The sequence below is a fragment of the Danaus plexippus genome, chromosome 5 (genome assembly GCF_018135715.1).
Source record: "Danaus plexippus chromosome 5, MEX_DaPlex, whole genome shotgun sequence".
Lineage (NCBI taxonomy): Eukaryota > Metazoa > Arthropoda > Insecta > Lepidoptera > Nymphalidae > Danaus > Danaus plexippus.
The window spans coordinates 7,801,585-7,823,710 of NC_083539.1; the positions used below are offsets into that span (position 1 = coordinate 7,801,585).

The following is a 22,126-nucleotide window of genomic DNA, read 5'->3' on the forward strand; positions in this document are numbered from 1 at the left end:
TCGCTCACCTGCTAAAGGTATCTGTAGCTACTAAATAATACTTAAATTTTAAAAAACCGTTTTTCAGCTTGCGGTACGTTCTGAAATCTGATTTTATAACTTTGACTATATTATTTTGTGTTTATTTATCTGTAGTAAAAAAAAAACTTATTTTTTATTTTGTCACTAACTGATACCAACGAATGTCAATCATATTAGACGTTAATAAAAATGTTATTTCTGCTAATGATTACAATAAGTACGGTTGGTCGATATATAATTTTTTAGGTAAACAGAATCTATCGTATTAAGTGGCTAAATTTTTTTTATGCTTTCTCAGTAGAACAAATCTAGGTTTTTTTTATATAAAACATTTAAATAAAAGCGTTATAAATAATTCCAATTGTTGTTTTGAATATCAACACGACGTCATCTCTGGAGAGGTTTCGTTAAAGCCCTCGAATCAGCATTTCTCGCCTTCTCCTTATGGATTTATATGATATTCACTGTTTTCACTCAAATATATTCATATATTACAAGGAAATAAAAACGAAACTAATATTTTCGGATGTACGTTTCACGGGCAGACTAGATCACGGTATCTGCAAAGTCAGCCAAACGTCGGGAGTATGTAGTTTAAAATATTAGAAAATATTAGTTGCATTTAAATGAATTCTCGCAAAAGCCTTAGATATCATTCAAGGAAATATTAGATTGATTTCATAAAATTTCTCGTAACTTTGGTCCACTATCAAAGATATGATTAACAAAATGAAAAACGTACACAGTAGAAGGGTAAAATAAATCTTGGTTCATGATAGGTCAATTCTTATTAAAATGATATTTGACATTAATAAATAGGGAAAATAATTAAAAATATAAAACTGAATAACCTAGAGATTTAAAGTCGAATTTTTAATTATTTGTTAGAAACTTGAAGTGAAACGTCACTCAATTAAAAAAACGAACTTTGTCGCAACTTGCCCGTCATATTTTTGACCGTGTATTAGTAAAATAAAATTGTTCGAAATTCATTTTTCTAATAGATAAAAAAATCATTTTATAGACAACATTTGAGGGATTTCATGAGACTTTTTTTTCCGTGCTAATTTACTTTTCTTATATATAAATTTTTATACGAGAAATTAACATGTCTATATGGAAACATATTAGGTGTTTGGGCATATTTTTATTGTGTTGCCATATAGCCTGCGCAAGTCTACTAGTTGAGTCGCATTTTTTTTATGCTATGGCCTAAATGGCACTGGAATCTTAAAATATTTTGCCAATTTTAACATTTTTATTTGTATGACGAAGGTTTTGTAATAATGAGTACTGTGTGAAGGGAACACGAACGAGATTGTCGAATGGAATAGAGTCCTTTGTAAGTCCCATTTTGATTTTGAAACTATTGCAAGCATAAAAAATATTTAAAATTCATTTTTGACTGCTGATATGCGAGAATACATTGTGTATTTAAAATTTAAAAATAAATAAATAAATAAATCACTTAATATTAAATTCTAATGCTTAAAATTTTTTATCTTATGAATTAATTATTTCATATTCTACTATGACTTTAATATCCTTCTTCGAATTGTCATTCTGCCCAGCTTACTCATAAATTGTTACAATTTAAATTTTCTTTTATATCATTATGATAAGATTTGAAAATATGATAAGATTCGAAACTGCTCTTTTGCTAATTATCAAATAGTGTAAATGTCTTGCCGTGATATAATAAAAGTCATTGCTCAATAACTTCACAGTTTTTAAGTTAATCTTAGTAATATCTCGATTTAAATAATAATTAAATATCTATTTAGAATATAATATAGTAATATTCAGACTTAAAACAGGCAGAGACTGATATTTTCTAAAAGCATAAAAAAATTGTAGTTAATTTTAAAATAAAATTATAGATTGCTTAATAAAAATATTCAGAATATATTTTTCACAAATGGAATATTTAATTTCAATACGAAACATATATAACCTATCAGTATTGTATCAATTTTAATAGAAACGTTTAGGCAAAACTGTTTTGAATATAATCATCATCGATATCAAAACGACATCCCCCTATATAACAGAGTAATCAAATTAATGTATAGCGCTCGCACTAAAGGGATAACTTATCTAGATTTTGTGTTAATAGATCACCAATTTAATTAATTGCTTTCATAAATATATACATATATTTTTGACTGCCTCCGACTACTTGCGTGCCCCTGCTTCACCTCTCATAACATCAATATTTAATTCTCATTCTGATAGAAACTAAACTTTTCTAAATATTAAATAGAAAGATTCACAAAATAAAAGTTGCGTTTATTATATAGATATTTATAATAGGTTTGGAAAACTTTTCTCAAAATTTACAAGGAATAAAATGCGTTCCATTGAAAAATCCACCTTCATTCTGACGTCAAGCCGCGAATGAATGAACAAAAACTGAACTGCCCACGATTGTGTTCAAAGAAATACACACATTAACAGATTAAAATATTCACTTCATAGAATAAAGTGTTCGGAAACGTTTAAGATTTTTATTTCCATACATTACCTGTTACATTGTATGTATAATAAGATAATGCAGAAGAATCGTCACCGCGTCTACCCGGTGCTTAAGTTCGATGACACTATGGAAACAGTCCTAAATATCACTTATTTTAAATGTCATACAGACACTTACATAAAGGTTGTAACCACAGTATCAATGATATAATATAATTTTACGTATAAACATTATATTATTTATTTGCTTTTCCAATAAATCCTGCTTAAAATATTTACTTTATATTTTTAAATGCATACGTACATATGTAAATCAGGTTTTAAAAATATGTTTTATGTGTTCATGGCTTAAACAAAACTATCATAGTTCCCGATTCACCCCTACTTACAAACCTTACAATTCATAGTTCTGATAATACAAAAAAGATCATAATTAATTCCAATCCTTTATTCATATTAAAGAGTCTTTACCGATGTTCCTATTAATATGATAATTGATTGTGATACAGAGTTCAAGATGCTGCGAGCAGCTGGTACACTATTAAGAGTAAAATATATATTTTTAAATCTTTTCTCATATAATACGTCACCGCTTGCACTTTACGAAACGAGACGTCACAGACGTTTTCAAAGAAGATATTCCATGTGATAATTTCTCAGTTTGTTCAGTGTAACAAATGATCACTCCGCTTTCTGCAGTACCATTATCAACTTGAATTGTAGGTATATTATTTATGTTCCTGAACGATTCCAAATATCAGGAATTCCTAAGCACCTGGCATCTCGCTTGCACTTATACATGTATATATATACATTCTAATACTGAATCATTGTTTAATAATACCTTAATATTTAGTACATACATAATTGTGTCTATATTCTCATTCTTTATAAACGGCGCGTCGGTTTCTAGAGAAAAAAAAACGCTATTTATATACGAAACTAAAATTTCATTTAAATTATAATGTTACATCTGGTTCCATTCTAAATAACAAACAACTTCAAAAAGTTTTAATTATGTGTTTCAAAGTGAATCGTATGCAATCAGGACTCATATAATCATGAATATTGGATACTTCACATTAAAAACATGTTGATAAAAATATTGTTGTTATTAAGTTTATTATAATAGATAAAGTATGTAATAGGAGAGATTAGAAACCAAATTGATAAACAACTCGTCTGTCGTTGATTAAACTATTAGATTATGTAATTTTTTCCTTATAGAAATTCTTTAGTCTGTTAATTTTTACTTTTATACTATGGCATTACCAATGTTGACATTTAAAAAAATATCTTAAGCGTAACCATAATATTTTTTATATGTGGTAATTTAAAGAGGTTTTATTCAGTCAACAGATAAAATATTTTTATTCTGAAGGCAGTACATACATATGTTTTATATAGAGTTTTCTTCATTCTAGATAGATATAACATAGTTTATATATATGTATGTGTATAATCTAGATTTAGTTTAACTCTATATTATGCTGTAAGGGTTTTTCATTTCGTCTGATATAAAAGAGTCACTTTTTATTTATATACAATAGAATTATACACATTATACAGAACTATATACATTACACAGAACCGTGAAATACATAAAATACGAATGGAGAGTTATATTGTCACAAGTAAAACTTTGGGATATTTTAAACTTCGGCGTCATTTGCATTATTGTGTTAATATTTTGATTCCCGCAAGCCTCGTAACTCATGACAATTGTTCTGGAAAGTTAATACTCTTTTTCTAATGAATTATTTTTAAATATATTTTCTATATTTAATTTTATTTAGGTGTTACCATAATTAAAATAAAATACTTTTAAAATCACCATGTCACAATGTAATTCTAATCACAAATCATTTTCAGAATCCTCTGAATCCGGTTTCGGTTCAGGATCATTATCCATCTTCCTCCTAGAATTTATCAGTTCCATAAGATCCACCTTCTGCATCGTCACTCGCACCAGATCTTTCAAAATCTTTCTGATGTCATCATCATTGGATATAAGACTCTTTATATTCTCTCTGGTGAAGCTCAAGCCACGTCTTTTCGGTTGAGGCATCTCTTTTAGTAATGGCTTAATTTTGTTTCTTCTTCCTCGTGGCTGCATAGTGGGTAGTATCGGTTGTACCTTGGGCTCTATATTCACACTCTGCGCTTGCCTACCCATCGGTAGTTGATTGGTATTGACACACTGGTCTCCGCAGCACATAGTGCAGCACATCTTGCATTCTTGCTGCTGTGGGGCACCCCGAAGCATTACAGGAGCCTCTGTTGATTTCTTGTGGTTACAGTCCTGATAGTACAAAATATTCTCTATACTCTCCGATGATCTCACTTTGTACTTCTTCTTTGAATGCACACTTGACAAGTGTAAAAATATTGTCATCTGTTAAATAACCAAGTGTTGGCTAATTTGTATCTTATAATAGAATTATAATTTAACATCTATACACAGATTATACTTACCACTTCCAACAACCTCATAACGATCAAGAATCGTTTCACCTTATCGCGTTTGTTTGGTGAACCGAACAAATGTTTTGGAAACAATTAGCAGCTTTGTCCCAATAAAGGCAATACAAATGAAATTTATAATCAATTTTTTTCAAAGAGTTTATTCATGTGATAGGAAGGTTTTAAATTAAATCCTGCTTATATGAGGCAATGTGGTTCTGCTATAATATTTCAACAGGCCGCTTCTTCGGAATGAAAAAAGTTTGTTTATCACGGCTCTGTGGATCGGTAGGACATCCCCAGGAGACAGATTCCTCGCTACGTCATCCTTCAAGACCTGGCAGTTCAAGGACAGCCAGGGTATGAGAAGGTACTTTCCGTGCTGATTCCGCTCCATTTCGTCGCATAATTTTTTATTGGGTATTTTTAGTTTATACAAATGTTCCTCTTTCAGTTCCGAGGGTGGTGGGAATAGTGGTGGCTTTGTTGCTCTTGAACGACTGAATTTAGTGATCGGCAGCCACATTGATAAAGAGAATCCAAAGTAGAAAAATAAAAGGAAAACGTGGAGCTGTAAATTAAAAGTTAAATTTTAATTATACAATGATTTATGGGCATAAAAAAACAAGTTAATTATATATATAACTATTTTATAAAACTAACAAATAAAGAAATACTACAAATAAGGAGTGTTTTGACACTTAGTTTACCTTTTTCATAACGTTTTTCTACCGATAGAAATGCAGAAACATTTTGCGAATTGTAATAAAGATTGTGAATTTATTCCTATTTTAATATAAAGGTAGTATCGTTTTATTTTTATTTCTTTTTTGTTGATCTTGGAAATAATATGATTGTAACTGTCTTAGTGAATATTCACAAAAAATTTAAACACATGCCTATAAGTACTTTCATAATGATAGCATATAATATCATAAAAAAAACTTTTACCTATTTACTAGTTATGTACAAATAACCACACTGCTAACACACTATTCTGATGTGACAGACGAGATCTTAATGTTCACATTACTAGGATAATATTTTGAAAACTATACTGTAAAAGTAAAGACTTCGCAAATCTTATATATAACCTAACACGTTTTATCACATCACTTTAATTTTTTTTGCTATCTATTACATGTCGTATTACAGCTGGCTGCTGAGTGGAGGTAAGGTGAAATTCGCTGCACCAACTCTCCTTCAAAACGTCTCACATTATCCAACACTGTTTTTAGTTTTCAACATTATTACTAATTCAGATTATATTTAATCTAAGCCTTTCTTGGATATTAAATTATTATACTAAATTAAAATTAAAAACAATATTTTGAACCCCTAATTTTCTTCTTGACTCCACTTTGTTATGTTATTTATAAACTTTTAAAGAGATCAGCTGATGCTAATTTACAATATTTTAGACGACCGATTTCTTTTATATATATATTGATAAATTATTAGGATTACGCTGAGGTTGAAGACAAAAGAGGTAAGAATAATTTATAGGAATCTTATAAACCTTTTTCGAGCTTGGAGTTCATTTGAAATAAATATAAAACAAGGAAAAATTTATTTTTTGAAAGAAAACAATATTAATGGGCAATAATATTTAAGGAATAATATCTTTGAGAGATTCATTGAAAGTGTTTTCTCCTATGTTCAATAAAGGATACAGAGGAATTCAGTATCTGTGATGATTTAATTATTTACTATTATCTATAACTTTTTAAAACTATGTTAACGATTTATATAACGTTGTTTATTTATGATACACAAATCAATATTAGCCTAAAACATACACAGTAGGCATGTAGTATGGCAAATAGTAAACAGGGTAGTACAAAGGGTAGAAAAACAGCGCCGTTTTCCCATGTCCACTCTTCGTCTCAGATCCCATATTCACTTCAAACATAAAAATGATCACGAGAAATCCAATCACTGCCGCCCTACCGTACATTTTGTTTCACAATATAAAAATTAAATTGCATTATTTATAGCGTTTTTTTAATTATAATATCATCAGAAGTAAATTACATCGTTTATTGAATTTCAGCACCTTTCAGGTAGCAATTATTGGTGAGTAACAGGGGCCGCCACAAACGAGGGGGCGTTCCGCAATTAGCTTCATATCTTATTAATATTGACAGTTTCAACCATTAAAATATTATATATTAAATATTGATATAACCGTTTCAATGTTTTAAAACGACAATTTATTAGTTTTATACTGTATATACATATATATATTATTTTATATTCAGAACTACGTCATCCACAGTGAAGAACTAAATAAAAGTACAAAGTAATTTACAACAAAGACTTCTTTGTCAATGCTTTGTTTCTTTGTCTATTCAAAGGTTATTAAGTTTTTTTAATCTTACAAACCATAAGTTTTTAAGAAATTATGATTTAATTCGATTACACGTCCTTAAATATTTTTATAAAAAAAAATTAAAGGACAAAGAAATTGAAAAAATTAATATATAAGAACTTATGTAAATAACAAAATTTTGTTTAAAATAGTTCTATTCGTTCTCAGCCTAAAAGGAAATAATGTTATTGAGTACTCATTTATACGCCTCGTAAAAAATGTATTAAAATTCTTATTACAAGTGAAGAAATAATGAAACACGCTGTATTTTACTACACTTTTATTGCAAAATACAAAAGTGTTACTTTTAATGTTAATATAACTTCAAAGTATTTGATTATCTTCATTCCCAACGTTATATATTTCTTACGTCCAAAAAGGTTGATTGCATTATTCATTCATATAAAAAAAAACATTAATACGTTTTCTATATACACAGTATTACAAAGACAATAAATATTTGTTTTATAGAGACCAAGGTCCATCCAGATCCAGATACCAAGGCTGCACAAAGGTTTTATCTTGATCTAGTAATTAATGTTAATATATTCAGGTCTCTGTTATGAATGACTTTAAAAAGAATGGCGGGAGTCTGTGTGATTCACAATCGCAGCACGCATGCGCGTCACCGGCCGCTGTTTACGGCGCGGATTTAAAAAAAAAACTCAAATATAAAACCTCCTTTCAATTAAATATTTAAATTATAGTGTTAAAACAAAAGCATGATTTAAATTATTATCAGTGTGTTGAAGTGTAAATATGTAGTTTATTTGTTAAATTTAATTGCCTAATTAATTGTTTCCTGTGATGGAGTATTTTAAGTGCAGTTGTAATGGAAGTAGAACGACTATTAAAATTATATATGCGAGTCTGATAATTGCTGTCTGTGCGACATCTATTTCAAGTAATCCAGGTAAGAAAGAAAAAATATTATACATATTTAAAAAAATAAAGTTATAATAAGTATGTTAACATAGAAATAGTTTTCTTGTTTGCAATTTTTTCTTTTATTAGAAATTATTTTTAAATTAATTAAATAAATGAGTGAAGAAAATTAAATAGTTTTTGTTCCATAATATCTTTATTAATGTTGAAAACATGACACGCATGCTACTACACTACGTTAATTCTGTAATATGAGAATTTTATGAATGAAAAACTATTAACGCTCCGTATGCAGTGTGAGGATCCAAACTTGGTGTAAGCATAATTAACTACAATTGTATTATTAATAATCTTAAAACAATATATCTATATATATATATATATATATATATATATAAGGAAATAAAAAAAGTTTCATATTGTATTTTTTTTAATTTAAATTATATTAATAATATCAATACATTTATACTTTTATAAAAAATATTCAATTCAATTGTACAAGATTCATAATCGGTTAAATTTTTCATTGTATTGGATATTATAACTAATAAAAAACTCACTAACACATAACTTATGATAAATATGAAAAACTTATTAATATTATAATAAAAGATATATTTTTATTACGTAAATGACGATTTCAAAATGAAAAATATTCTTATTATTTGTTTTCCTGTGTCATATGACACAAAAATAATACGCTTTGAAAATTAAGAATGATTACTTAGGATAACTCTTCCAGTAGACAATATACAAATTACACGTTACAAAAAATTATTATCAACAAACATATAAAAATTGCTCAAAATAAGCAGTAAAATGAAATAGAGTAGAAAAAATATTTACGCATTATTTAATATTTACGGCAAATAATCGATAAATTAAAGATTTTTATAACTGACATGACGGCACTTATTACGGATATCTTAGGCTGACGAATTTTGTAAAAAAAAAAAAACAAAATTTCACAACATGTCTGTGGTAACATAAAAACTATTTATAGCAATAAATTGAGTCTATGATTTCTATGCTTTACGCATCATTGTATAAATTTCCTTAACTGCCCTTTGTCAGAACGTGATTGGAAGATATACACTTTAATTCATTATCGATGTAATGTATGTATTATATACAGCCACATAGAAATAACGTTTTATTTAAAACCACAACAAACAATTATATGTCAGGAAGATATAATATGAATAGAATTATAAGTAATTGTTATTTTTTACTGACATTAAACTCTTCAATTAAATTAATATTTATAAATAAACAAAGATATATAAAATTAAAATTATGTGCTTTTTGTTATAATAAATTTTTTATTATTATTTTTCCAATTCCAAATTATAACAATTAAAATCCTTCTAAAATATGGCAACATTAAAGTAATGAAAGATGAAGCAATATCTTTAAAGCTTATTCTTGAATTGCTTAAAAACAAAAACACAATTAATGTGTAACACTTCTTACAATTTATTTTCAACATCTCATTATAAAATATCAAATATATGTCATCAAGCCCAGAATTGTTCTCGACGTATTACCTAACAATTTCCCACATTTTTTTATTATGGCAATACCATCTTCATATCTGAAGATGGTATTGCCATAATAAACATTAGAATAGATATTTTTTTATTAAAAAAATATTTGAAATAATATTTCGACATACTAAACTAAAGTTAAAATAAATGCTTGTGTCAAATAAGTCTCAATATAGAAATCATAATATTTATGCCTCTAAATCAAAGCCGAAATATATATTTAAGTAGGTAATAAATTTCATAATGTGTAATAATATTCGCCTTCGCATAACCTTTTAACTAACAAATAATGTCCATCATTCAATCGATTGGTCAACTATGTGTTGCAAGCGAATTCCATTTTGCCATACATAGTTAATATAAAAAAGTTCCCCATCAAAGAAGTGGCGAAACCTCCAGCATTATATGGGTTTACCGTGCAGGTGCCAGGTCCATCGCGTTGCAGGGAGAGAAGCTTCAACAGGGCCTGGGATTTGCGACCCAGGTGTAGGTTTAAGAGGCCATATCTAACACGCGTTGAACGCTCACTTCCACCGTCCAAACTTCTCTCTACGTAACACAATAAGTTACCACAACATCTCGTAATTACTTTCAAACGCATATTCCTTTAATTGACCTTAATATTTACACAATCATAAACAAAACATAAACATTTGCAATAACTTAATATCCGATTTGACAGCTCATCCATTGATCGATTAAGGTTAAGTTGGACGCGTTGCTTAATAAATTGTTACATCGTTTATTGTTCCATCAAATTCCTACATATTTAATACAATATGTGAATATTAATAATGAAAATTTATTATTATAATTTAAACATAATTTGTTAACGATCTATGTAATAAACAAATTTAATTGACTTAAACATTGACGTGACGTCATCTAGAACGCGACCTAGAAAGTCTGAAACGATTAAAAAGTATTCTATAAAAATGAAAAGCGGTACCATAACAGAAATTATAATAGCCTAGTTTTTTAATTCTAAATTTAATAAACTATTTAAAATAACCGCGACTGAATTAAGAGCGAATTAAAAAGATGAAAGTATTTATAGGTACGAAGTATTTGAGGCTTTCTCGTTTTGATTATTTCCCTCTAACCTTTAAACGTGACAGTTCCTTTCAAGTTTTTTTTTTATTACATTTTTGAATTTATATGTATTGTTTATTTTAAACTCCTTTAATAATAATGTTAGCATAACTATTATTAATTTCAGAATATTATAGAAGTTGTATATGGTTGTAATAAGAATTTGAGATATCCTCTGGTTTTTATATACATAATCAAATATTAAAACATTATGGCTTCTGGATATGCCATAGTCGGATGAAAATAATGCAACTTTTTTTTTAAGTTAATCATATTTATAAATTATTTTTACGTTTAATTCGGATTGATTTATATCTTATAAGTTATTCTTTTTATTAAATACATATCTCACTTTTGTTACTCCTCTGATTAGTCCTAAGACACCCATTACTGGAATGTTACGATCATTGCTAGGAGACAACGTTGACAAAAAATAATTATCTCCTTAATTGAACACAACTTACACTTAATAGCTGCAATTATTGTTAAACTTTCATTTTGTATTTGACATTTGAACACGTCAAAAGATATGCTTTCACAGATTATAAATAATGAGAAATAATATATCAACATTTGTAATAAATATATGAATTTCGAGTTTGTATATTAAATAGAAAATATGACTGGAAAACTATATATGGAATAAGGAAGATATTAGAAAAATGCATGTACATAATGTGTTATACAACATGACAATTTCCGCGAACCATGATAGAAGAAATATTGCTATATTCGTTATAATTGTTTCTACAATAACAATAATAGCAATCAGAGATCAGCGCATTTTATTAAAGAACCAACTGTCGCCCGTCACTTTATATGTTTTTTAAATTTTTATATTATGAAATTTTATCAAAAAAAAATTTGTTGACAGCAAATGACAAATGCGTAAAATATTAAAATAGATCTATTGTGTAGTTAATAACAATATGTTTTATTTATGTTTTAATTGTATATTAGTGTGTTATATATAGATTCATTTAGGTATGTAAAAATATAACCTTTTTGGTGTAATATAATGAAAATAAAAAATGTCACTTTCGTAAAAGTTTTAAATACCATAACGTGATATAATAAAAAACAGCTTTCATTAGCAGACAACACCGCACAACCGGTAATTTCGGCGGCGAAATTCCGATCTCCGCTACACTTTCACTCAAAACTTGTATTACGAACTACTTATTATAATTTTTTATCTGTTCTATCATTTCCCCAATCGATATTATAAATACCAAATAATATCAAAACTCAATTGTTTAAAACATTTCCGGTAGATTTAAATAAAATGTATTGAGAAATGAGACTTAATGAATAAAATTATATCCTATTGTCAGATCAAAAAAAAAACCTAAACTATGTGTTAAACATAAATTTTATTTTAACAATATCTACTATTTGAATACCGAGAGAATAAAAAAATCTGAAAAACGCCTTAAGAACACGAACTTAAGAAAAAAATATACATTCTAGTTTAGGCTCATCATAAAATTATAATTTAACCTAGTTAAGTCTTTCACTTAATGTTTTATGTGTAAGATGATTGCGTATTAGCTAATCGTGGGAAGGATCTTTTAATAAACAAATCATTATTATTATTATCATATAAATACAGTTATAATAGTTTATCTTACTAAACAAAACACGCTGCAACTGCGCTGACCTTAGTGTCATTATAACTCCTTTGTTATGTTTTAAAACCATTAAAAAATCGTTGACAGTTTTAACAAAAAAATATGCTAGTTATAACAATAGCAGTCATTAGTAGAGATGGTTTATTATGCAAGAATTAATACGCATTTACCAAGTTAATACCAGTACTTAAACTCTTGTCCGCAAATAACTATGTCCCACTCTGAATTGTAAACAAATAAAAACACAACCACTGCATTTCGTATTCAAATTGACAAGGTCTAGCAAATGTTATTTAGATAAATAAAATCGGTTACGAACAAGAAAAACCTTGAAGCCAGTAGGCTAATTACCAACATATTGGATAAAACAGAATCCATATTTGTTTTACCAAAAGGACTTCTTGCGGAACTTACTTATTATTATCTTTATAAACGTCAAAGCCAAATTGATATAAAATCAATAATAGGATTAAAAATTAATGAAAAAGAACACGACCTGGTAACAGGAGTAACATATACTAAATATGGCTAGCGTCACTTCCATATTCAATTAAAATAAGTATCAGATAGACTTATTACAATTTTCAATAAAACCACGATGGCTTTATCGCTAAAACGACTGAGACATCGTTTCCCACAGGGAGATCAGTCACTCGATTCGTATTTGCGGCGGAGAATATCAATTCAAAACTAATTTAATCATATCAAATCATAGATATGATATTTTTTTAATTAAATATTTCGCTTACATTATAAATAACTATATCCCACCTAGATGGAAGTAATATCAATTAATTATTCTAAACTAAATTGTAACTTTCTTTCTTTTATATACGATTCGTAATATATATATAAATATTCAAATGTATCGCAATATCTCTAATAAGGTCAAGGTGAAGATTACAAGTTACAGAACAACGAGTCTTACTGAATACAATCGATTCATTTGTATATATATTCCCATACATTTATATTTATATCATAGAAGTCATGCTAATGCGATATGCATTAGTTAGTAGTTGCAACTCGACTAAGAAACCAATGCACGAAAATGTTCATTAAAAATCTAACCTATTTATAAATATATGGAAATCAAAATCAAATTGCGTCAAGCTATTTAACTTTTACAGCGCCAATAATAATTACTGTATATAAAAACATTATGTAAAACAATAAATCATTAATAATAAAAAATCATAACATATTTATAAATTATGATCTGTGACTTCACTTTTAAATGTCACGCTTTTGACAGAATTCGTATTTTAATTTAAGTTTCATTTCAATGTCAAATATAAGAGCCATAGACATTAATTTGGCATCAAAAAAGCGTTATTCGTTATACAGAATGCACGTTTATATAAAATATACAAAACTTTACCAATTCATATCAATGAAGGAAATGGTAAAAGTTTTTATTGCGTAGATCTAATATTTATACGTTTCAACTAAACCAAATACGTAATATGTTTGAAGATAACCCATTAAAATCATTTAATAATAAAGTTTTGATATATTTTAAGACTAAAATTTGAGTTTCCAAATAACTGAACTTTATGTTATTACAAAAAATTAATTAATAATTCCTATTTGTTTCATCGCCGTCAAATTATTAAATCAAAACCGATTGTCACGAAACGTACATCGTTATAAAACAATAGAATCGTGTTAAATCTGTTTACACAGACTATAATTGATTCATTTAACCATGACATGATATTAATTAGTGTTTACTAAAAAACATCAATTCTCATACATATTAATGGTAATAAATCAACATAGAATACCAATATTTATCATTAATAGAAAAAAACGATTTAAAAAAAAACATTTTATAATTTTAATTGCGAACATGAGAAAATAAAATGGTTTTTTTTTTACCTGAATCAGTCGAAATTAAAATCAGAATGCCTTTTGGTTGGTTGTTTTAAATGTGGCCTTCATCCGTACAAAGACTTGCACAGTGTATTCTGCCAGTGTCGTGTTGAATGGAAACAGAATGGCTTTTGTCATTCTGTTTGCACTGTTAGTTGTCATTTTGTAAATAGTTAATTAATAGTGTAACATTAACAAACATTCAAATGTTTTAAGACTATATAAATAAAAAGAAAAAAAATGCCATTTTCATTTCACTCATGATTTTATTAATCAAAACCCGACATAACGTAACTTTAATATAAACATTTAAAAATTAATACAGAAGAATTATTTTATAATCGTCCAAAAGGCGAGTGAGTTCATACCTCATACCATCAATTTTCATAGGTCGGTAACATTGTACAGGCTTTGTATATCATTGATTGTTGAAGCATCTAGTGCGTGAAATGCGCTTATTTTGTCTACGTTTTATTCTATTCTATGGGTCAATTGTTACTGTGATGTCATAGATGTATCAGTTTCTATTTAAATTCATTATTTATTATCATGTACATATTACTCGCGTGTGACCATATGTAACTAACCAAATTTTTTAACTTTCTCTGTTAGTATAATGATTTAATGATACCATATTGTTTTACTTTAAATCAAATTATTTTTGAATATACTGAATTGAAAACCGTTGTTATTACGTCCCTTCAAAACATTCATTTTTTTTTTCTTAATATAAGGTTAAGAGAATTTTTATTTATTTATTTATGATATAAAAGTCATAGCTAATTATTTTTCATGTATTATAATCAAACAATTGTTCCAGATCCTACATTGACATACGACCAAATATATAACACAACGACTTACGCCCAAATACCGCGTTATATACAAACAGACAGATACAATGGTGGCAGTACTAGTTATAACAATAGTCGTCTAAATGATACCAAAGAAAATTTATTTAAGTTTCAAGACAGATATGAGATAAGTAGCAAGAGAGACCTTCTCGTTGGATTCGCACACGATCCATTCAGATACTCAATACCAGAAGCTGATTACGCTAAAGGAGTAAGGTGAGATGTTCTAATTGGTAAGGTGAAGTGCTAAATGCCTTGCAGCCTTACTAAGTGCTTGCGGTTTTTTCTTTATATATAACGTTAGTACATGCTCTTAACTTTTTTTGCGTAAAAGTAAATATAATTTTAAATTAAAGTCGAAAATTCGAAAAATAAAATAAATTCTATTTTGCAGAGTAGTGAACCCCCAGAGGGTAAACAGTGACCGAGGTAAGCGTGGTGTGGTTCATCTGTACAATATGTTAACCTGTGCCACGGGCTGCGATCCTGTATCGTACAAGGGTTACGGCTGCTATTGTGGATTCCTTGGGTCCGGGCGACCCACCGATGGAATCGATAAGTAAGTTTCGTTTCCTGATTTCAGGTTAAATCACAATTAAATTAATTAAACCAATGATATCTAAGATTATTGCGAGTGCTTCTTTAAATGAAATTAAGTTTTTCGGATAAGACGAAATTTCCGGATTATGTAGTCACAGAATAAAAAAAAAGTAGTAGGTATATCCGAAAATCTTAGTTTCATTTTAATTAAGCAATATTTAAAAATCCTTTGCAAACTAATACATTTATACATAAATCACCATAAAGATTTCATTCTATAATTTTTATACTTCACCAAATTATGTAACATTCATTATAACATAAATTTTTAGTATGAAAAAATATATTCCGACTTCCCTTTACTTTTTTTTATTTTCTTAATAAACCTTAACAGTTATAACTAAACAATTTTTTTTTAAACTGTTTTATCGACCTGTTGCGTTTCAAACAGACGCTCCGCGGTAAAGGTACTCGATGAACACTGCGTTAATGAAATTAACTTCAAATACATTACACTTATAACTTATAAGCATATTTGTATAATGTAAATACCAAAGTTCTTGACAACCCAATATCTGAACAGTTGCTGTAGACTGCATGACGAATGTTACGAGAATATCTACTGTCCATTCTACACGGTCTATTTCCAGCCGTACTACTGGAAATGCTATCATGGAGAGCCGCTCTGTGCTCTGGAGAACTTCCAGACCCACCCTGAGGCTGTGAACGGCTGTGCCGGCAGGCTGTGCGAATGTGACAGACGTTTTGCTATGTGCGTTAAGAAATATTCTTGTCCGCGAGGCCGAGCGCTATGTAAATCCTCGCCTCTGAGGCTCATACAAAATATTCTTATGTTCAAATAAAATGCAAAAGTCTTATAATCCAATAAAGTGTCATCATTCAATCACTTATTCATAGTATTATGTTGAGAATATTTTTTTATTGACCACTATTTTATTTATTGATTGCTGGTCCATGAGATGAGAGTATCAAATTGCTCCGCATTGTTATTCTATCTATATATATATAAAAATATAGAAAAATGGATTTTGCATAAAACTAACATATTCCAAATATATTAATGTCACATATGTTGTGTAAGATTTACGAGTTTCATTTAAATGCAACTATGTTTTTCGGACACTACGCGTTTTCTATCATTTAATATCTATGTGTCAGTGACACTTTCATCTCGCCTCATAGAGATCACGGCTGCTGCAAAGGAACCGAAACGTCTGGATTACGTATATAAAATAATAATAAAAAAAATGGCTAGTATCCGAAAATAATTCATTTAAATGAATGTCAATATTTGATCGTTAGATTTATATCTCGACATATGAGAAAATTAATTTTATTTAAAATAAAAAAATATATATATATTTCATTTCTTATGATATATTCTGTTGATTATAATAATCGAATTACGGGTAGTTTTTTTAAGTTTCTCTATTTATTTTATTAAAAATATATATATATTATTCTTTATATAATAACAAACAAAGTTGAAATTAACGTGTAACGTTTATAATTCATTGCTAATATTCAATATATTTTATTACTCTTATAGATAATCCTGATATTTTTTAAACAAGTTTAATAAGATGTACCTACCTATTGTGAATATAAACCATTTGTCCAATAAAACAAATAAAAAATCTATTGAATTTTAATTAATGACACCTATTTACCAGAAATTAAAGGAATGATTTATCCCTCTTTACATAAATATTCCATCATCCAATGATTTATAAGGTTGAAAGTTTATGGCACAAACATCCGTAAAATTATGTTCCTACAGAAAAACAAGGTTTTATTCTGAATCCTTAGAACGGGTTCCTTTTGTTTATTTAAACACTTAGAGTTTGCACGTATTTCATTCATAAATCATCGATTAAATACTTTACGCAGATGATTTTCAAATCTTAACCTTCAAAACTGTAAGTCGTGAATTGACACGTAAACAAAAACGTGTCTTTACGTCTACCGCATTATATGAAGCATACATTATATGTCATAATATCTATTAATGTTACTATATAACAGAATTATAAAAAAAAATGTAAATAAAACTTATATTTACAATTGCAATTTCTGTTTCTATTTCGGAATTCTAAAACCACAGAATATGCTCGCTATCCAATCAGGTCACGTGTAAAGCTAATGATTTGACACAAACATCTCACATATCCGGATGAACATGTTACATGGTTTAGCCTTTAATTAGGAAAACAAAGCAGATACCTTAACACTGTTCTCAGTTTTGTTTTAAATACAACCCTGTTAATAAATTAGTTTATTATTTTAATTTTAAGTAGTATTATAGTTACATATTACTTAACACTAAAACAGAATCGCCTTTCATGTGACATTTATTTTTTAGGTTAAACTTATATTTATATAAACTAATATATATTTTAGACTTAATCAATTTGTATATAATATGCAATTTATTTAACATTTTACTTCAATATTCTTTACGTATAAGTATGTCAGATATTTTTTTGTAAACGTCAAATTTCTTAAATTGAAACAAGTGGTATTTTTTGTCCAATTTTACTCGGAAATTAGAGAGGTGCTTAGTGATTTCTCAATATCGTAACATTCAATGATGATTATAGTGATTGAATTGGAAAGTTTACCGTTTATGGCGAAGGTATTGGAATATAAACATTAATATTTTATCAAAAATATTTAACAACATACTCTTGGAATTAATGTAATTTATTTGATGACTTAAAATGTACATTAAAAATATGTTTTTTAACAATTAATTCTTTTTTTAACAATTTATTCAATTAAATTGTGTAATTCAAATTTATAAGAAAAATTTCCGTATTCCATATAACTGTGCAAAATTTTACAAAATCGATATTTTTAAATCAATAGCTCTAATCGATTGACGAATATTAAAAAGTGAAATGAAGTTTATATTAGTAAAGTAGGTTTTAAGAATAACATAAAATGGCTTGAGGCCGTTTATAATGTAATTTAATCTTAATCTTACATAAGATACCACATAACGAAAAGTAAAAAAAGTAACTATCATGAGAGTATACATATTATGCATATATAAATTTGCTGAAAGCCGTACGTTAAATTAATTTACAAGTTATATTTTTATCTTTTTTTTTTTTATAATCATGTCTAAGACTATCTCGAGTACACATTTAAATAATACTATGTTATTCGAATTTACCTTCGTTTCATTCTGTAACATTTTACTCGACGTTTCGTCTATTCTGGGATTACTAATATCACGGGCAGAAGTATCTGTCATAAAATTAAATATTTCACAGTGGAGTAAAACAAAATAGCTTAATAAATAAGAAAAACATAATTTTATGCAAGTTTTGATTTTTTTTTTTTTTTTTGTAATAGATACTTAACTGTTTGTGTTGCAGATTTAATAAAGGAAGACATTTACATACTAACGTTTTTTAAATAATATATCTGTCATGAATAAACAAGTCTGTACATACTTGGATTTTTAATGATTATATCACTATTTTATTCATTTAGATTACCACATAAATTGAATCAAAGGGATGTTACCGAAATGAAATATTCACGGCTCCAAGAACGCTCAATTAAAAAAAAGTTTTAATAATCTAGGCAGCGACCACTGCACTTATATATTAAGGATCAGGAAGGGAAAATTTCAAATAGGGAATGAAAGACTACGGTTACAAGTGGCGCCATCCGTGCCGTACTCATTATAATATACTATAATCCCTAGAATTATTTTTATGATTAATTATAATACTGAACCGCAGATATAATAATTCGCAGATGTACTCATGAGACGTCGGGTCCAGTGTGCGTTCCTCCAGGAAACTCGCTGGAAGGGCAATAAGTCTCGGAACATCGGACAGGGTTACCGGCTGATATACACTGGGTCGCCTTCAGGTAAAGCTGGTGTAGCGGTAGTGCTATCTGAAGAGCTTCGGAATGGTCTTCTTGAAGTTGATCGTCGCTGCGACCGCCTGATGCGGGTGCGGGTACTGATCGAGGGAGTGATTACTAACTTGATCAGTGCTTATACTCCTCAGGCTGGATGTAGCGGGTCCGAAAAAGAGTCATTCTGGGAGCAATTTGAAGAGGTTCTACGTGCTATACCAGCTGCTGAAGTAATCATAGTTGGGGGGGACTTAAATGGCCACGTAGGTAGGGCTGCGGAAACGTTTGATCGTGTACACGGTGGTTTTGGTTATGGTCGCCGCAATGCAGAGGGAGAAAATATTCTCAGAACCTGTATTGCGTCTGACTTAGCCGTCGTGAACACGTTCTTCCAAAAGACTCCACAGCACCTTATCACGTATAAGAGCGGGTCCCACTCAACCCAAATAGATTATCTGCTGACCAGACGGCGTCATATCGGCAAGGTGACTAACTGTAAAGTCATTCCTGGTGAAAGCCTGACGGCCCAACATCGACTTCTTGTCATGGACTATGTCGTTATCCCGAAAAAGAAAGTGGCCGAGAAACGTAAGCCTCGCATCAGGTGGTGGTTGCTGAATGGAACGATGCAGACCAGCTTTCGGGCAGAGGTTGAGAGTCAAAATCTGTCGACTAATACCGAAACTGCTCAGGAAGTTTGGGATCGAGCCCAGTCAGCAATTATCACAGCAGGTAAACGAGTTCTAGGCCTTTCTAAGGGAGGACGGGTCATTGACAAGGAGACATGGTGGTGGAATGACAAAGTGCAGGAGGTGATTCGTGAAAAGAAGACTGCCTTTAAGAAGTGGCAGCAATCAAACTCTCCTGAAGACAGACTAGAGTACATAGCAGCGAAACGTGCCAGTAAAAGGGCTGTTGCCAGAGCCCGCAGTGATAGGTTATCACCATTATATGATACACTTGAAACTGCGGAGGGGCAGAAGCTCATTTACAAATTGGCACGAGCTCGGGATAAGGCGACGCAAGATATCGCAAAATGTCTTAGCGTCAAAGATTCCCAAGGCACGTTGCTGTGTAATCATGCCTCTGTGAAGGAGAGATGGAGATGCTACTTCAAGGAGTTGCTAAATACTCAGCACCCGTGCAGTCTTCCAACCGAAATACCTCCTAATCTTGGACTTATTGCCCCGATAACACCTGACGAAACTCGGAATTGTCTTCGACGCATGAAGAATCGGAAAGCGGTGGGACCTGACGATATTCCGATCGAAGCGTGGAAATCATTGGGCTCTCTTGGTGTGCTCATACTGACGGACCTTTTTAACCGCGTCTTGAACACTGGGACTATGCCACATCAGTGGCGTTATAGTTACATTACTCCTATATACAAAGGCAGGGGCAGTGTTCAAGATTGTGGTACTTATAGGGGCGTTAAGATCATGAGTCACACCATGAAGCTCTTTGAGCGTATGATCGACCTCAGGCTCCGCCGAGAGTGTACTGTCTCGGAATGTCAATATGGATTTCAGCCAGGATCGGGCACCTTGGACGCCATCTTTGCCATCAGAACTCTGATGGAGGCATACAGGGAAAAAAGGAGAGCTCTGCATGTCGCATTCCTAGATCTGCAGAAGGCCTTTGACTGCGTGCCTCGTCAATGTATCTGGTGGGCATTGCGATTCAAAGGGATCCCTGAGGCCTATATTGACATCATCAGAGACATGTACCGCGATTCCGTTTCAATGGTTAGGACTGCTGTTGGCGGCGCCGGTGATCTCAGAGGCGGATTTCCCTTCCCTCCCTGCGCCTTCCAAAGGGAAGGCCAATAGGGCAAAGGGAGGGAAGGAGGTTGTCTGGACCTCATTCGGTCCATCCACATCAAGTGGTAGGGCCGACCCGGTTGCTGAGGGAAATGGGGCCAAGGCGGGATGGACGGAGGTGGTTTGCCGCAAGGCCCCTAAGAAGAAGGAAGTGGTGCCGGTGCCAAAGACATCGGCGCCACAGCAAAAGAAGAAGGCGGGCCCTAAGGAGGGCCCTAAAAAAGTGACGCTCCCGCGCTCACAGGCCGTAATGCTAAAGTTACGGCCTGAAGCAGCGGCCAAGGGAGCGTCGTATCTTTCAGTCCTCCTGAGGGCCGAAAAGGAGGTAGACACCAAGGAGCTGGGCATAGGGCCCCTGAGGATCCGTTCAACGGCAACAGGGGCCCGCATCATTGAGGTGCCCGGCTCCACCAGTGCGGACAAAGCCGACGCTTTGGCCGCAAAGCTGAGGTCCGCACTGGCGGAGGAGGTGGTGGTGTCGAGGCCCGTGAAGTTCACGGACGTGAGGGTCACGGGCCTCAACGATGCGACGACGGCGGACCGGCTGATAGCCGCAGTCGCGCGAGAGGGGGGCTGCACCGAGGCCCAGGTCAGGGTGCGCAGTGTGCGACCTGGGCTTCGCGGCACAGGCTCTGCCCTGCTGGAGGTGCCG

The 22,126-nt window shown here is 30.8% G+C and overlaps 3 protein-coding genes across 5 annotated transcripts; 1 reads left to right on the forward strand and 2 right to left on the reverse strand.

Moving 5' to 3' along the window:
- Window positions 1-4,318: 4,318 nt before the first annotated feature.
- LOC116769226 (uncharacterized) lies at window positions 4,319-5,064 on the reverse strand. The gene is made up of 2 exons (XM_032660269.2): window positions 4,972-5,064; window positions 4,319-4,891 (listed from the first exon to the last, which is right to left on the reverse strand). The coding sequence occupies exons 1-2, from the start codon at window positions 4,987-4,989 to the stop codon at window positions 4,352-4,354; spliced, it is 558 nt and encodes a 185-aa protein (XP_032516160.1). The 5' UTR covers window positions 4,990-5,064; the 3' UTR covers window positions 4,319-4,351.
- An 82-nt stretch (window positions 5,065-5,146) lies between these two features.
- LOC133320782 (uncharacterized) lies at window positions 5,147-5,781 on the reverse strand. Its single transcript, XM_061529392.1, has 2 exons — window positions 5,670-5,781; window positions 5,147-5,530 (listed from the first exon to the last, which is right to left on the reverse strand). The coding sequence occupies exons 1-2, from the start codon at window positions 5,676-5,678 to the stop codon at window positions 5,147-5,149; spliced, it is 393 nt and encodes a 130-aa protein (XP_061385376.1). The 5' UTR covers window positions 5,679-5,781.
- Window positions 5,782-7,245: 1,464 nt separating this feature from the next.
- LOC116769225 (uncharacterized) lies at window positions 7,246-17,330 on the forward strand. 3 transcript variants are annotated; one of them, XM_061529391.1, is made up of 5 exons: window positions 7,246-7,316; window positions 7,802-8,243; window positions 15,181-15,430; window positions 15,609-15,773; window positions 16,338-17,330. In XM_061529391.1, exons 2-5 carry the CDS (start codon window positions 8,138-8,140, stop codon window positions 16,615-16,617), a joined length of 801 nt encoding a protein of 266 aa, XP_061385375.1. In that variant the 5' UTR covers window positions 7,246-7,316; window positions 7,802-8,137; the 3' UTR covers window positions 16,618-17,330. The 3 variants fall into 3 exon arrangements, with proteins under 3 accessions (XP_061385375.1, XP_032516155.2, XP_032516159.2); XM_032660264.2 differs by lacking the exon at window positions 7,246-7,316 and adding an exon at window positions 7,587-7,710; XM_032660268.2 differs by lacking the exon at window positions 7,246-7,316 and adding an exon at window positions 7,588-7,710 and having other exon boundaries at window positions 16,405-16,546.
- Window positions 17,331-22,126: the final 4,796 nt, after the last annotated feature.

What these genes read in the sequence shown, in the direction of transcription:
- LOC116769225 (XM_061529391.1), top strand. Translation starts at nt 8,138, where the DNA reads ATGGAGTATTTTAAGTGCAGTTGTAATGGAAGTAGAACGACTATTAAA. An exon ending in ATCTATTTCAAGTAATCCAG is followed by an intron (nt 8,244 to 15,180) that starts GTAAGAAAGAAA and finishes CAATTGTTCCAG; the next exon opens with ATCCTACATTGACATACGAC. An exon ending in CCCACCGATGGAATCGATAA is followed by an intron (nt 15,774 to 16,337) that starts GTAAGTTTCGTT and finishes ATATCTGAACAG; the next exon opens with TTGCTGTAGACTGCATGACG.